Source organism: Manihot esculenta, chromosome 7, assembly GCF_001659605.2.
Source record: "Manihot esculenta cultivar AM560-2 chromosome 7, M.esculenta_v8, whole genome shotgun sequence".
Classification (NCBI taxonomy): Eukaryota; Viridiplantae; Streptophyta; class Magnoliopsida; order Malpighiales; family Euphorbiaceae; genus Manihot; species Manihot esculenta.
Genome location: NC_035167.2, coordinates 10,814,586 through 10,829,339, shown reverse-complemented (window position 1 = coordinate 10,829,339; position 14,754 = coordinate 10,814,586). Strand labels below are relative to the sequence as shown.

At 30.3% G+C, this 14,754-nt stretch overlaps 2 protein-coding genes across 3 annotated transcripts; both read left to right on the top strand.

The window, feature by feature from the left end:
- The first annotated feature begins 384 nt into the window (after positions 1–384).
- Positions 385–3,168, top strand: LOC122723979 (disease resistance protein At4g27190-like). The gene has a single exon (XM_043958120.1). The coding sequence runs from the start codon at positions 385–387 to the stop codon at positions 3,166–3,168; it is 2,784 nt and encodes a 927-aa protein (XP_043814055.1).
- Positions 3,045–14,368, top strand: LOC122723951. 2 transcript variants are annotated; one of them, XR_006351171.1, is made up of 11 exons: positions 3,045–3,207; positions 5,783–6,289; positions 6,497–7,015; positions 7,386–8,213; positions 8,335–9,015; positions 10,144–10,983; positions 11,103–11,843; positions 12,085–12,183; positions 12,235–12,834; positions 12,931–13,043; positions 14,199–14,368. XR_006351171.1 is itself a non-coding variant. In XM_043958071.1 (10 exons), the coding sequence occupies exons 2-10, from the start codon at positions 5,984–5,986 to the stop codon at positions 12,970–12,972; spliced, it is 4,656 nt and encodes a 1,551-aa protein (XP_043814006.1). In that variant the 5' UTR covers positions 3,045–3,207; positions 5,783–5,983; the 3' UTR covers positions 12,973–13,134. The 2 variants fall into 2 exon arrangements, 1 of the variants encoding a protein (XP_043814006.1); XM_043958071.1 differs by lacking the exon at positions 14,199–14,368 and having other exon boundaries at positions 12,931–13,134.
- Positions 14,369–14,754: the final 386 nt, after the last annotated feature.

Here is a 14,754-nt window from a genome sequence, read left to right as displayed (position 1 = left end):
AAGAGGAACGAGAAATGAAGATAAAAAGGAAAAAACTCATGAATGTGAAAATAATAATCTTTGAAAAAATATAAATAAATTTATTTAGTTTAAAATTCAAACAATAATTAAGTCATCGCTCGTCAACTCCTACATTCCCTTGTATTCAGTATTCACCAACTTTTACGTATCCATAACCAGCACTCCTCCATCTCTCTGTTAGTTCTCTGCTTCCTCTCTTCGTTTGGCTCTCTAATTCTTTAGCGACTGTTTTGCTTTTCTGTTGATTTCAGCAGTCCTTTATTGTCTTTATTTTCTTTTATCTTGTTCGACTCTGATTTCTTGGTCTATTTTATTTTTGATCTGAGATTTCAAAAAAAAAATAAAAAAATAAAAAAAATCAAAATGGTTCTTGATATCCTTATCTCCATCTTCTCTGAGTTCATCAAAGAACCCATCATGGAATTTGTTGTTGTCCCAATCAAACGACATATCAGCTACCCTTTCACCTACAAGAGCAACGTTAAGAAACTCCATGATGAGTCTGGGAAATTGAAGAACAGAACAGTCGAGTTGCAGCAAGCTGTTGAGGAGGCTACAAGGAAAGGGGAAGAGATCTATGAAAGAGTCAACAAGTGGCTGAACGATGCAGGCAAAGCTATTGAAGAAGCTGAGGAATGTATCAAAGGCGAAGAACAAGCGAAAAAGAGGTGTTTCGTTGGATTATGTCCTGATTTGAAGACACGCTACCAGCTTAGCAAGAAAACAGAGAAGAAAACTCTGGCAATTCATGAGCTGGCGAATAAAGGCGACCATAATCCAATTTCCTTCCGTCCCCCTCTACAGCAGATAGTTGCCCCGTCAGTATATGCTCGTGAGGGCTTGAATTCAAGAAAGTTGTTCTTGGAGAAAGTTATGGATGCACTATTAGATCCAGATCTTAATATGATCGGGGTGTATGGACTTGGAGGTGTGGGTAAGACCACCCTAGCAAAACAGGTCCACAGAAAAGCTCTGGAAGGGAAGCGATTCGGCGTCGTCGCTATGGTTGCTGTAGGTCAAACACCAGAACTCCGAAGAATTCAATCGGAGATCGCTGATATCCTGGGCTTGGAATTTAAGGTGGAGGAAATACCTGGAAGAGCTAATCGGCTATATGAGAGGTTGAAGAAAGAGTTGGAGAAAGAGAAGACAAAGTTGGAGAAAGAGAAGACAGAGTTGGAGAAAGAGAAGAAGGTACTTATAATTCTTGATGATATTTGGAAACAACTTGATTTAAATGCAGTGGGAATTCCCTTTGGAGATGATTTCAAAGGATGCAAAATATTTCTCACCTCAAGGAGCCAAGATGTGTTATCTCGCGAGATGGGCACACAGAAAGAATTTAGGCTCGACGTTCTACAGGACGAAGAGGCCCGGAGTTTGTTTGAAATAACTGTAGCCATTGCTAAAGATTCAGAATTTCAACCTATCGCCGCAGAAATTGCTAAAAAATGTGCAGGATTGCCTTTTCTACTGTGCACAGTGGCGACAGACTTGAAAAATAGAGGGTTATACGCGTGGAAATATAAGCTGAAACAGCTATCCGAGTTTAACAACGAAGAAATATATTCCAAAGTGCGCGCGATTCTGGAGTCGACCTACAATAATTTGAGTAGCAACGAAATCAAGTCGTTTTTCTTGCTTTGTGGTCTGTTAGGACAATCTAATATTGAAATCCAGTCCTTGCTGAAATACATTATGGGTCTTAGTTTATTCAAGAACATTACTGTGGAAGACGCAAGAGACAAACTACGCGTATGGATTGATACCCTTAAAGCGCAGAGTTTATTGCAAGATGGCGACATGTATGGATTCGTAAAAATCCATGATGTTGTTCGAGAGACTGCTCTCTCGATTGCATCTAGAGAGCAACATGCGTTTATAGTTACAAGTGGCAAGGAGTTTGTGAAATTCCCAAATAAGGATTGCACCAGAATTTCTCTGCAGTATTGTGATATTGAAAATCTCCCCGAAGGATGGGAGTGCCCAAAAGCAGAGGCACTATTCCTTTTCACAGACGTTTTTTGTTTGGGAATTCCAGATCAGTTTTTCAAGTGCATTAGAAACCTGGAAGTAGTGGATTTTACTGGGATCCATTTTGTGTCCCTCACTTCATCGCTTGCTTTCCTATCCAACCTTCATACCCTTTGCTTGCATCGATGCCAACTGGACGACTTAGCTATCATTGGAGACTTGAAGCAACTACGAGTTCTTAGTTTTGCAAACTCCTACATTGTTGAGTTGCCCAGACAAATAGAGCAACTGGCTCGACTAAAAGTCTTAGATGTGAGCAATTGTTCCAAACTCAAAATGATTCCAGCAAATGCCTTATCAAAGCTGTCGGAGCTTGAAGAACTGTACATGAGTAACAGCTTTGTTGAGTGGGAGGCCGATGGGAACAATGCAAGCCTTGCTGAGTTGGAAAAGTTGTCTCAGTTGACTACCTCAGAAATGCAAATACTGGATGACAAGATATTACCAAAACACTTGTTCTCCAATGGCCGCTTGCAGAGGTTTAGAATACTGATAGGGGATAACTGGGACTGGGATGGCAACTATAAAACCTCCAGAACGCTGAAACTTAAGCTCAAGGCAAGCATTCATTCAGGATACGGGATCAAAGTGCTATTGAGGGAGACTGAAGATTTATGCTTAGATGAAGTGAGGGGGGCTGAGAACTTGTTGTATGATATTGAGGGGGACGGCTTTCCAAAATTGAAGTATCTCCGAGTCCAAAATAATCATGTCATTCAACACATTATCAATTCGACCAAGTGGGCAGCATGTGATGTCTTTCCAATTCTAGTCTCTTTGATTTTGGAAAATTTAATGAAATTGGAGAAAATCTGTCATGGTCGACTCATATCAGGATCTTTTAATAAATTAGAAATTTTACAAGTGAGAAATTGTGGAAGATTAACGCATCTCTTCTCATTATCTACTGCCAAATGTCTTTTGCAACTACAGGAAATGAAAGTGGAAGATTGTCCTAAGATGGAAGCTATTGTTATTGATGAAAGTGAAAACAGTAACGAAGTGCTTGAATTCAATCGCTTGCGCTCATTGAATTTGCAAAATCTTCCGAATCTTAGAACCTTTCAAAGTAAAATGAAGGCGCCACTGAAAATTGAGGAATTTCTGTCATAACAGCAAAATGATACTCACTTATCACTTTTCAGCAGAACGGTACGCATGTATTAACCTTTTGAAATAAATCTATATGCATTTTTTATTTATTGGATGTATATTGAATATTTGAGATTAATTGTTGAATGCTCAAATTTTTAAATAACCATTATTAGTCATTATCATTAATAATTTGTCAAAAAAAATTATATAAATGATTATATTTCATTCCTATGGATTACTCTCTTTAAATTTTTTAAAATAAAAAAGATATTCTGATTTTTATTATTAAATACAATTTTATTGTTTATGAAAATTTAGAACATAATTGAAGAGAATACAATTTTTATAATTTTTTAGTATTCATATTTAGTTTATTTTATGAGTATATTATATGAATAAGCTGATCAAACAATAAATATGAATTAATTGTGATAATTGCATATTTCATATTTAAAAATTATATCTTTGCATTATTACTCCTTTTAACATTTTTTTAAAAATAATTTGACCATTTTAAAATTTGAATCACACATTCTCTTTCATTAAAAACACTAGATCTTTGTTTGATATGCAATTCTTATCAGAATAAAATTAAAATTTTTTAATGGAATTCAGTTTATTTTTATTCATAAATAAATTCATTTATTTGAAATCAATTTAAATATAATAAAATTATTTGAAAGCAATTCATAAATAAATTCATTTATTTTTAAACAAAACATAAATATTTATTCTTATAAATAATAATTATTTTTATTACATTCATTAAAAAAATATTATTAATATGTTTTTAATATTTTGAATTTTATATAATTTTTTACCATTAAAAATATAATTTTTTTAAATTAATAAAATAATATAATAAAATTTTAATATTAATTATAAATGTATAAATATTATTAGTTACTATTAAATTAAAATAATTTTTATAAAGATTAATTATTAATTAACCATAAGAAATTAATTTAAAATAAAAAAAAATTAAATGGCTAATTAAATAATGGGAGATTTACAATTTAGTCTCTGAGTGTTGCCATTATTAACAAGTCAGTCCCATTTTCACAAATCTATTAAAACATTTTTATCTTTTCTCTCCATCAACAAAATAGTCATTCCGTCCTCTTTTCCGTTAAAAATAGATAAAGGATGAGAGAGAAAATTTTTAAAATTCAATTTTACCCTCAAATAAAATCTCTTATTTAGTTCTTGGATATTGCTATTATTAACAAGTCAGTCCCAACATTTTCAGAAATTTATTAAAACGTTCTTATATTTTCTCATATCTATTAAAACGTTCTTATCGTTTCTTTCCGTTAATGAAATAGTCCCTATCTTTTCTTATATCTATTAAAACGTCTTTATCATTTCTTTTCGTCAACGAAATAGTCCCTTTTTATTGTTTCTTTCCATCAACGAAATAGTCTCTTCCTACATTTTCTGAAATCTATTAAAACGTCATTATCTTTTCTCATATCTATTAAAACGTTCTTATCATTTTTTTTCCGTCAATGAAATAGTCGCTATCTTTTCTCACATCTATTAAAACGTCCTTATCGTTTCTTTCCATTAATGAAATAGTTGGAGGAGGAGGAGGAGGAGGAGGAGGAGGTAATTTGGTCTTTTACTATATTTTTAAAGGTAGAAATAGACGGAAGGATTATTTTGTTGACGGAGAGAAAATATAAGGACGTTTTAATAGGTTTCTGAAAATATAAGAACTGACTTGTTAATAATAACAATATCCAAAGACTAAATTGCAAATCTTCCTTAAATAATTTTGATGTAAACAAGTGAAATTATTTTTTATAAAATTTTAATAATTTTAGTAAGATTTATTTTTAATTCAAAATCAATTCTAATAAGAATTCATACATTATTAATTTTACTAAATATAAAAATTTAAGAAAAATAATTTTTTTTTTGATTTTTTTTCAAAATTTTACATTCTAAGCAAGGGATAGAAGTTTCAAAATAAAATTTCAATTTTCTAACACAAATTACCTAATTTTTATTTTCTCGTCATTAAATAATTTTTAAAATTCATTTTATTTTTTACCTTTTTAATTTTACTAAAATAAAATTTAACATAAATGCTTACGTAGCTATGTTCTTAATGTAGATTTTATTTTTTTTTTTTTAAAAAAAAAGAAATTCTCACCGACTCTAGGTGATGGACAGATTTTCCAAAAATAATAGAAAAAAAAAACTGACGGAAATATGCGGGATCCTTTATATTTTATTTTAATAATTTAATTTAATGTATTTTTATATTTTATTTTTAAAGTTATCTCATAATTTTTTTTTAATGATAAAATTTAATGAATCATTTTTTAAATTATGGTTATTGTGAAAAGACATCAATCATATATTGATAATTTTAGTGAGAACATATTAAGAATTACTTCATATTTTTAATTGTATTTTTAATCATTGGATTATAACAAATTAAGTTAAGAAATTTTCAAATTTGATACTTAAATATTTATAAAAAATTTATTAATTGCCTTCGAAACTAAGAAAGGATATTAAAGACTTTTCACATTTTTTGGGGAATTCATTATTGATCTGTAAAGCATTTCTATTTATTTTGATAGAAAAGTAGTGCTTCAAACAAAGGTGTTATCTGCTGCAGGTTTCTTTCCCCAACTTGGAGCATCTTCGGTTATGGTCAGTTAGTTGTGAAAAGATATGGCACGACCAACTTTCTGCAACTTCTTCAAAATTAAAGAGCTTGTTTGTCAAAGATTGCAACGAGTTGAAGCATTTATTTACAGCTTCAATTGTTAAAAGACTCTTGCAGCTCAAAACACTTCACATTTATAATTGTAGTTCCATGGAAGAGATAATATTAATAGAGGAATTTATAGAAGAGGAAGATGAGAGGACGAATCAGATACTCTTCCCTAAATTGGGTAGCCTGGTACTTTTGGATCTTCCAAAATTGATTAGATTTTGCACTGGATATCAAATTGAGTTTCAATCTCTTAGATACTTGAAGATAATCGGTTGCAATGCATTGATGTGCTTAGTCCCCAGTGTCCCTCATACAAGCATGATGGAAAAACAAAATGACACAGAGATGAATCAGAATCAGAATCAAAATTTGAATGCTGAAATTCAATCTCTCTTCAATGGAATGGTGATTAATTTTACCCTTCTCTCTTTATGCATGCATAAATGCATACATATTTGGACATTTTATAGTCAAATGGCATTCATTTTTGTCTCATATTCGATAGGCCTTAATTCCATAGGCCTCCACTTTATATTTTTGTCTCATATTTATTTAACTTATGCTTATGTTGAATTTCCCACATTTACTAAATCAGTGTGTTTGGCATTGTAGGTTGGTTTTTCTAAATTGGAGATATTGAGTCTCTCAGATATAAATGAGTTGAAAAGGATATGGCACAGCCCACTTGCGGCAAATTCCTTCTTTAAACTGAAGTCATTGGATGTCTTTAATTGCCACAGATTGATGACTATTTTTCCATCAAATGTCTTAGAAAGATTTTATAGAATGGAGGTGTTGCATGTGAGAAATTGTGATTCATTGCAAGAGATATATCAACTTGAAGGGTTCAATTTTGATGAAGCATTTGAGTTGAGAATATTAAATATAGCTCGACTGGGATCATTGAAGCATGTATGGAGGAAGGATCCACAAGGAGTTTTCAGTTTTCAAAATTTGAAATCAGTTAAAGTTTCAGATTGCAATGTTCTAAACTATCTATTTCCAGGGACACACATTTTTGAATGTCAGAAATTGACAACTTTGGATGTTCATAATTGTCACAAAATAATAAAATTTAGTTCCCAAGAAATACAGGAAGAGGGCAAACAACCCCTACTTTTTTTGGAAAAGGTAAGATCCTTTCCTTTTTTACTTCATAATATATTAGTTGAAAATTTTTTTCCTTAAATTTTCTTAAATATTTCAAATTAATTTTTTTTTAAAAAAAACATAAAAAAATATAAACAATACAATATATTCAAACCCCTATTTGATATAAAAAGCTAAACTTTATGTTTAATGATAATTATAACAAAATTTTCAATTTTAAATAACAAAAGTTAAAATTTTAGGTTTAATTTTTTTTATAATTATACCAAACTTTTAAAATAATTTTAATTAATTTTAAATTAGTGTACATGTCATGTAATATATATATATATTATTTATCTTTTTAAATATTTAATAACTAATTAACATTATACTTGTTTGTTGTGCATAGATGAGTCCCAACTTGGAGGAATTGACTTTAGAGCACAAGGACTTGATTGCCATACAGCAAGGACAATTCTTTTCTAAACTCAAAATGCTTACTTTGATCAACATACAGAACAAATCACGCCCTTTTATAATTGGTTTTCTTGAAAGGTTATATTCTGTGGAAACAATTTTGGTACAAGGTCGGAATTCTTTAGAAGAGTTAGAAGAGTTAGAAGAGTTGTTCTCATATGAAGGACTTGCCAGAGAAGAAGAAGAACATCCCAGGACACTTGCACGAGTGAAAAATTTGAAGCTAGAGCACGTTTTTAATTTAAAGCATATATGGGACCCAGACTCCGGACTGAAACCACTTCTTCAGTATCTCGAGACTTTGACTGTATCTCAGTGTTATAGTTTGATCAACATAGCACCATCCTCATCATCTTTCCAAAATCTAGCAACTCTTGAAGTGATTCACTGTGCAGGATTGGCAAACTTGATAACAGCTTCCACAGCCAAGTCCATGGTGCAACTCACCAAAATGACAGTACGAAGGTGCAATCTGATGACAGAAATAGTGACCAGCGATGGAGATGATCATACAGAGGATGAGATTATTAATTTTGACAAACTGAAATGTTTGGAACTTGATGATCTGCCTGGTCTGATCAGCTTTTGCTCCGGCAATAATGCCTTCAATTTTCCAGCTTTAGAAAATGTTACAGTCAAGGGATGCTCCCGGATGAAGATTTTCGCTTTCGGAGATCTAAAGACACCAAAGCTACGAGGAATACTCCTGGGAGATCAACAGCATTGGGAGGGAAACCTTAATGCAACACTAGCAGCAATGGTATTTGCGTATTTATTCTTATGCTTTCTTCTTAATTTTCATGATATCTGTTGCATGCATATATGTTATATGTTTATGATAAGTCAGTTCATTTGTTTTTTCCTTTGTCTTGTGGGATCAGACATTTTGCAAATATTTTAAAGCATCTGAATTTCCTGAGCTCTGGCATGATGGGATGCAAGGGAGACTCTTACGCAATGTAGAAAGGCTTGAGGTGGATAAATGTGCAATGTATATCAAAGCTATACCATCCAATGTACTGGTGTTTTTAAACAAGTTGGAAGAGCTTGAGGTGAAAGACTGTGATTCAGCAGATGTAGTATTTGATTTGGAAGGGCTATCTGCTGATGATGGGCTACTTCCACGACTAAAGAAATTGCAATTAACAAGTCTTCCAATGTTGAGACATTTATGGAACAAGGATCCCATAGGAATTTTGGAGTTCAAGAACCTAAAGTGGCTTCATGTTGGAAACTGTAGCAGCTTGAAGTATATTTTTACCTGGTCGATGGCATTGTGCCTCTTGCAACTTGAAAAGGTAGAGCTGAACAATTGTAAGATGATTGAAGGAATCATAGAAAAGGAGGAAACAGAGGAAGCAGTTAATTCAGCCGATAAGATGATATTGCATTCATTGAAATCTGTAGTCCTTAAATGTTTGCCTAGATTTTCCAGATTGTGTTCAGGATGGAGTAATGTGGAATGTCCATTGTTGGAGGAGATGATCATACATGAATGTCCAAGCTTAAAGAATATCTTTGCCACACAGACAATGGTGAACACAATTGATGAGTTTCATAAGGTTAGTAGTCTATTCATTCTTTTCTCAAACATTGCATTTGAAAGCTATAAAAACACTAATTTATACGTCACCTTATTTATTTTAAATGATTTTTACATTTAAAAAGTATTTATAATGTTAATTTTTCTTTTCAATTTAAAAAAAATAAATCATATAAAACTCTTCATTAAAAGATATAAAAAAAATCATATGTTAAGAATTTAATTTATTTACCATATTTATTACTAAAATAAAATTTTATCTTTCTTAATAAAAATTGAAATAAAAAATACATTAATATTATTTTAATTTTTCAAATTCATTATACACATGAATTCGAATCCAATTTTATTAACTTGAACTAAAATTGTCGGAACATTAAATATTTTAATTAAGCATGTCAATCTTTATATATATATATATATTTTAACGTCTGTTAGAGAAATTTTTTAAATTTATTCAAAACTATCTTTATATTAGAGAAATTTAAAAAATTGATGTATTTTTCTATTCTCTTTAAAAATTCTTAATTATTTGGGTCGTTAAAATAAAAAAAAATCAATTTTCTATTTTTACTATTAAAATGTATCAACAATTTCTCATTTATAATTGATTATCTATAACTTATAAAATCTAAAATTCAAATTCATTTGCATTTATATATAAATTAATATTATGTAAATTTAAAATGTCGATTTGTTTTTTTTTTTCATTTAAAAATTTAACTAATGAGATTATTATAAATTTATAATTAATAAAAAAGACATAAATTTTGCACGACCAACCATATTAATAAATTATATTAAGAAGGTAATTAAAAAAATATTTAAAAATAAATAAAAATAAAAATTGTAAAAAAAGTGCTGAAATTATTTAAAGATGATATAAAATTTTTATATTTTCATTTATTTCAATAAACTTTTAAATTTATACCCATTAAATAAGTTTATCGGTTAATAATCATTACAATCTACTAACATATAAGCTTATAAATACATTTCAATAATATATGTTTATTATAACATAGCAATTGTTTTCTTATTAATATATTAATTAATTAAATATATTATGAATTTTTATAAGCATCTGGGGGATTTACCATTAACAATCTTTTACTAATTAGAAATTTTTTTATTTGCTGATGTGCAGATGTTTCCAAATTTGGAAAAGTTTTCGTTAGACAAGAAGTCTACCATAACCATACTTGGATTTCAATTTCCAACAGGCTTCTTTTCCAAAGTAAAAGTTCTTGAATTGAGTTTCTTTCTAAACAAATATCATGTTCCTCTTTTTAGTTTACTTCCAATATTCCCCAATCTCGAAAGATTTGAAGTTCTTGATTCTTCTCTCAAAGAGCTACTTCCATTTGAAGGACTGGTTGGTGACCAAGAAGATATCTCTACAATCCCACATATAAGAGCTTTAACTCTTAAAATTCTTCCTGATTTGAAGCATATATGGAATCCAGATGGCCAACTGCATGACCCATTATTTCAGTCTCTTGAGACTCTTAAGATAAAGTCTTGTGGAAATTTGATTGTTTTAGCACCATCCTCTGTGTCTTTGGGAAATCTGAAAACTCTCAAAGTATTTGGATGCAAGACATTGGCAAATATTTTTACATCAGCCGCAGCCAAAAGTATGGTACAACTTGAGACATTGAATGTAAGATTTTGCAATATGTTGACCGAAATAATAGGAGGTGTTGAAGAGGATGGATCAACTGATGAGATTGTTTTCAGTAAAATGAAACTATTAAAACTTGAAGATTTACAGAACCTCACATGCTTCAGCTTGGGCAGTTACACTTTCAAATTCCCATCTTTAGAACAAGTGACTGTCCTTAAATGTCCCAAGTTGAGGATTTTCACTGTCCGCAAGCTGAGCGCACCAAAGATACATGGTGTATTCGCAGGCCTCAGATCCAATCGAACATTTCATTGGGAAGGCGATCTCAATGCGACCATTGAACAGATTTACATGAAATATGTACGTATTTACCAGCTCTTGCTTCTCCCTTTATTAAACTCAGTCATGCTAATGTGTTTGGTTAAATGTATCGATGCTTGTTTATTGTTCTCCAATAATGCAATATTTTGGATTTGTAGATTGGATTTAAAGAGATATATGATATTCAACTCTCCAACTTTCCCATGCTGAAAGAAAAATGGCATGGCCAATTTCCATTCGAGAACTTGAGGCACATAAGGAGACTGGTGGTGGACGAGTGTGCATTTTTCTCAAATGCCATATCTTCAAATCTACTAAAGCACTTGTCCTGTTTATATATGTTGGCTGTAGAAAGATGTGATTCAGTAGAAGACCTGTTTGATTTAGAAGGACTAAATGATGATGAAGATAATGATGGGTTATTGAAGTCTTTAAAAGAATTGAGGTTAATTGATTTGCCTAGATTGAGGCATGTGTGGAACAAGGATCCTCAAGGAATTTTGAGCTTTAGAAACCTAGCATTGTTGAAAGTTGAGAATTGTAGCAGCTTGACTAATATATTTACTCTGTCCATGGCCTTGGGTCTTGTAAAGCTCAAACATTTGGAATTGAAACGATGTAATTTGGTGCAACATATCATCACAAAAGAAGTAGAAGAGGAAATAGCAAAGGATAATACCATATTTCCATCAATGGAGTCCATGAGTCTAGACTGTTTGCCTAACTTGTCATGTTTTTATTCTGCAAGCGATGTTCTGAAATGCCCATCCTTGAAAAGAATTGAGATGGTTGGCTGTCCAAACATGGAGCTATTAGCTTCTAAATTTTGCAAAGAACATGATCTAAGCATGATTGCTGAGGGAAATGGAGAAAGAATTGCAGCCTCTTCTGGCGGGAAGGTCAGTTTTTTGTATAATAAGGATAATGCTTTCTTGTTCAATTTCATCACTGTACTTAATGGAGATTTTCAATTTAGTTGGTTTATCCAAATTAATTCAGAAGTTTGAACTTAAGCTCAATTATTGGGATCTTTAAGATGTTTGTTTTCATTTACATTCCATTTCTAAGATGAACTACATGTTCTTAATGTTTTGATCACATATATCCTTATTTATAATTACTGTTTATTTGGTTTATTAGGTTTTCATCCCAAGTTTAGAAGAATTAAGAGTGGAATATAACACCATAAAGAATCTATGTTCTCAAACATCTCAAGCTGATTTCTTGTGTGGACTGAAAGTGTAACGACCCGGATCCGGTAGCGGTCCGATTTTCGGGTCCTTACAGAAAGGCATTGAGTTGACATGTATTTCTAGTGACTCTACACTTTTGCCATCTCAGTTCTTTAAAAGTTTACCCATTCTGGAAAAGCTTGTTCTGAGTGATGCAAGTGTAATGGAATGTGGTAGATTGCAAGTGTTAGTGGCATCCTCTGTTTCTTTTCAAAATTTAACAGCGCTGCAGGTATCAAATTGCCAAGGTCTAGTAAATTTGTTGTCTTCTTCAACAGCGAGAAGTCTTGAACGACTTGAAAAAATGAAGATAGAGGAATGTGAACTGATACAAGAAGTCATAGTGGCTAAAGTAGATAAAGAAGAAGAAGAGAATGAGATTTGCTTCAGCCGACTAAAAAGTTTGGAACTTCAACGTCTACCAAGCCTCTCTAGCTTCTGCTCTGGGAATTTGACCTTCAGTTTCCCATCTATGGAAGAAATGATCATTGTAGAATGCCCTAATATGAAGATTTTTGCTCAAGAAGTAAGCACGCCGCAGCTGTGGAGAGTTCAAACAGGACCACATATATATAAATGGGGATGGAAAGACACCATATGTGATTGGGAGTGGGGAGGCAGCCTTAACAACACCATTCAAGCACTATTTAAGGAAAAGGTAAACATTTACTGAAAAAAAAAGTAATATATATATTTTTTAGTACGTAATAATCATAAGGTTTCTCATTCTTTCACTATCAAATTGGTTTCCTAGAAAGCTGAAGAGACGGGGATAGGCCGGTGTTCATATGGGTGAGCTTGAATAAGGCCAAATTTCATATTCTATTTCACCAACTTGCTTGACTGCTATATTTCTTCTCATTCAAGGTAGTCTTTTTGTGATGCTTTCCCATTTTCCTTTTTCAATCACCAATCCATTATCTCTATCAATGAAGTGTGCATCTCAAATTCTCATCAATGCTTCATTTCTCCAATTAGTTCTTTTTTTCTTTATTTATATTTATACTATATATAAAAGTGGAAAGAGGGGAATAATAAAATTTTCTATAATATATTAAGCCTTTAAATCATTTACAAATTAATTACTTTAATTATTTAAGCAGTTGATAATTTTATTATTTAAAATTTAATTTTTAAAATAGATTATAATTGTATTTTTAAATTAATTTGAGTTAATTAAGAAAATCTTAAAAGATATATAATAAGATTAAATTTTTTAAATAAAAATATATATTAGATTATAATTTTATTATTTTAAATTAATTTTAGAGTTTATTAAGAAAATTTAAAGTAAAGATCTAAATTAATTTAAATACTATTAAATTAATTTTTAAAATAAAAATTATTAAAATAACATGTTTAAATATTAGATAAATATTAAGAAGATTATTAAAATAATAAATTCATATTTTTAAAGTATAAATTAAAGTAAGAAGTTAAATTTGATAATGAATATTAAAAATATTAATGAAAAAAAAATATTTTACTTAAATATCTCTACTTTTTTTATTTTTATAAGATGAAATTTTTTTATTTATTAAATTAGTTTTAAGAATTTGTTAGGAAAATAATAAGATATATAAATTTATTAATATTTAAAATTTTAAATTAAATAGATTATTCTTCATTTTAATTTGAAATCTATTATATTATAAAAAAATTAATAATATATAAGCTATTTCTGCTATCCTGTATAACAATTTGGTTTTTTTTTATTTTGGATAATTAAATTTTAGATTGACTGAGCATAGGAATGTATTTTATTGTTTTTGTTATTTTGAATTTTTATACTTTGAGGACAAGCAAAGGTGCAAATATGGGGGAGTTTGATGAGTTGCAAAATTCACAACTTTTTTCTTATTTAATTTTATAATTTTACTATAATATTGATATAAATATTTATTTTTATTTGAAATTTAATTTTGAACATATTTTTTGAGCGAGAGTTGAGAAAATAAACGAAAAGAGGCTGAATTGAAGAATTTTTGGACTGAAAGGTTACAATCTTTGCCAAATATGTAGCTCAAGGCGATGAGAAGTTTCAGAAAGCGTCACCTCAGTAGATTTTGCCACAATAATATAATAAGTTTCAAGTTGTATCAAACACAAATAGAAATAAAATAGAAGTAGTATGAATTTATTTTAAATTATTAAATTTTATCTTTTTGTACATGTATAAAGGTTTTTAGAATTAAGCCTAGATATCATATTTTCTCATTCTTCCCCTCCTCTCTTGCTGCAGCCCCTCTCTCTTCTTCTCCATCTTCTTTTTTCTTTTTCTTTTCTTTTTTCTTTAACTTTTACAATTTTCTTATGCCCTAAGCTAAACAATTATTTTTAGTTGGAGGTTAATTTCAATTAAGGTTTTATTCAAGTTGTGAGGTTATGTCCTTCAATTCTTTTCATCTTATTTCTATTTTCTATTAATTTCTAAATTTGAGAAACACCACCTCTCCATTGGTGTTTTCTTGAGAATGCAAGGGTCTCATTAAAATAACATGTTACTAATTAATCTAATTAAATCCGTAATTATTTAATTAGATTAATAACAAGTAACAATTAACATATGTTAAGAAAT

Coding starts and splice junctions, on each gene's coding strand:
- LOC122723979 (XM_043958120.1), top strand. CDS start 385: ATGGTTCTTGATATCCTTATCTCCATCTTCTCTGAGTTCATCAAAGAA.
- LOC122723951 (XM_043958071.1), top strand. CDS start 5,984: ATGGAAGAGATAATATTAATAGAGGAATTTATAGAAGAGGAAGATGAG. Junction 7,016..7,385: donor CCCTACTTTTTTTGGAAAAG/GTAAGATCCTTT, acceptor TGTTGTGCATAG/ATGAGTCCCAACTTGGAGGA. Junction 11,844..12,084: donor CAGCCTCTTCTGGCGGGAAG/GTCAGTTTTTTG, acceptor TTGGTTTATTAG/GTTTTCATCCCAAGTTTAGA.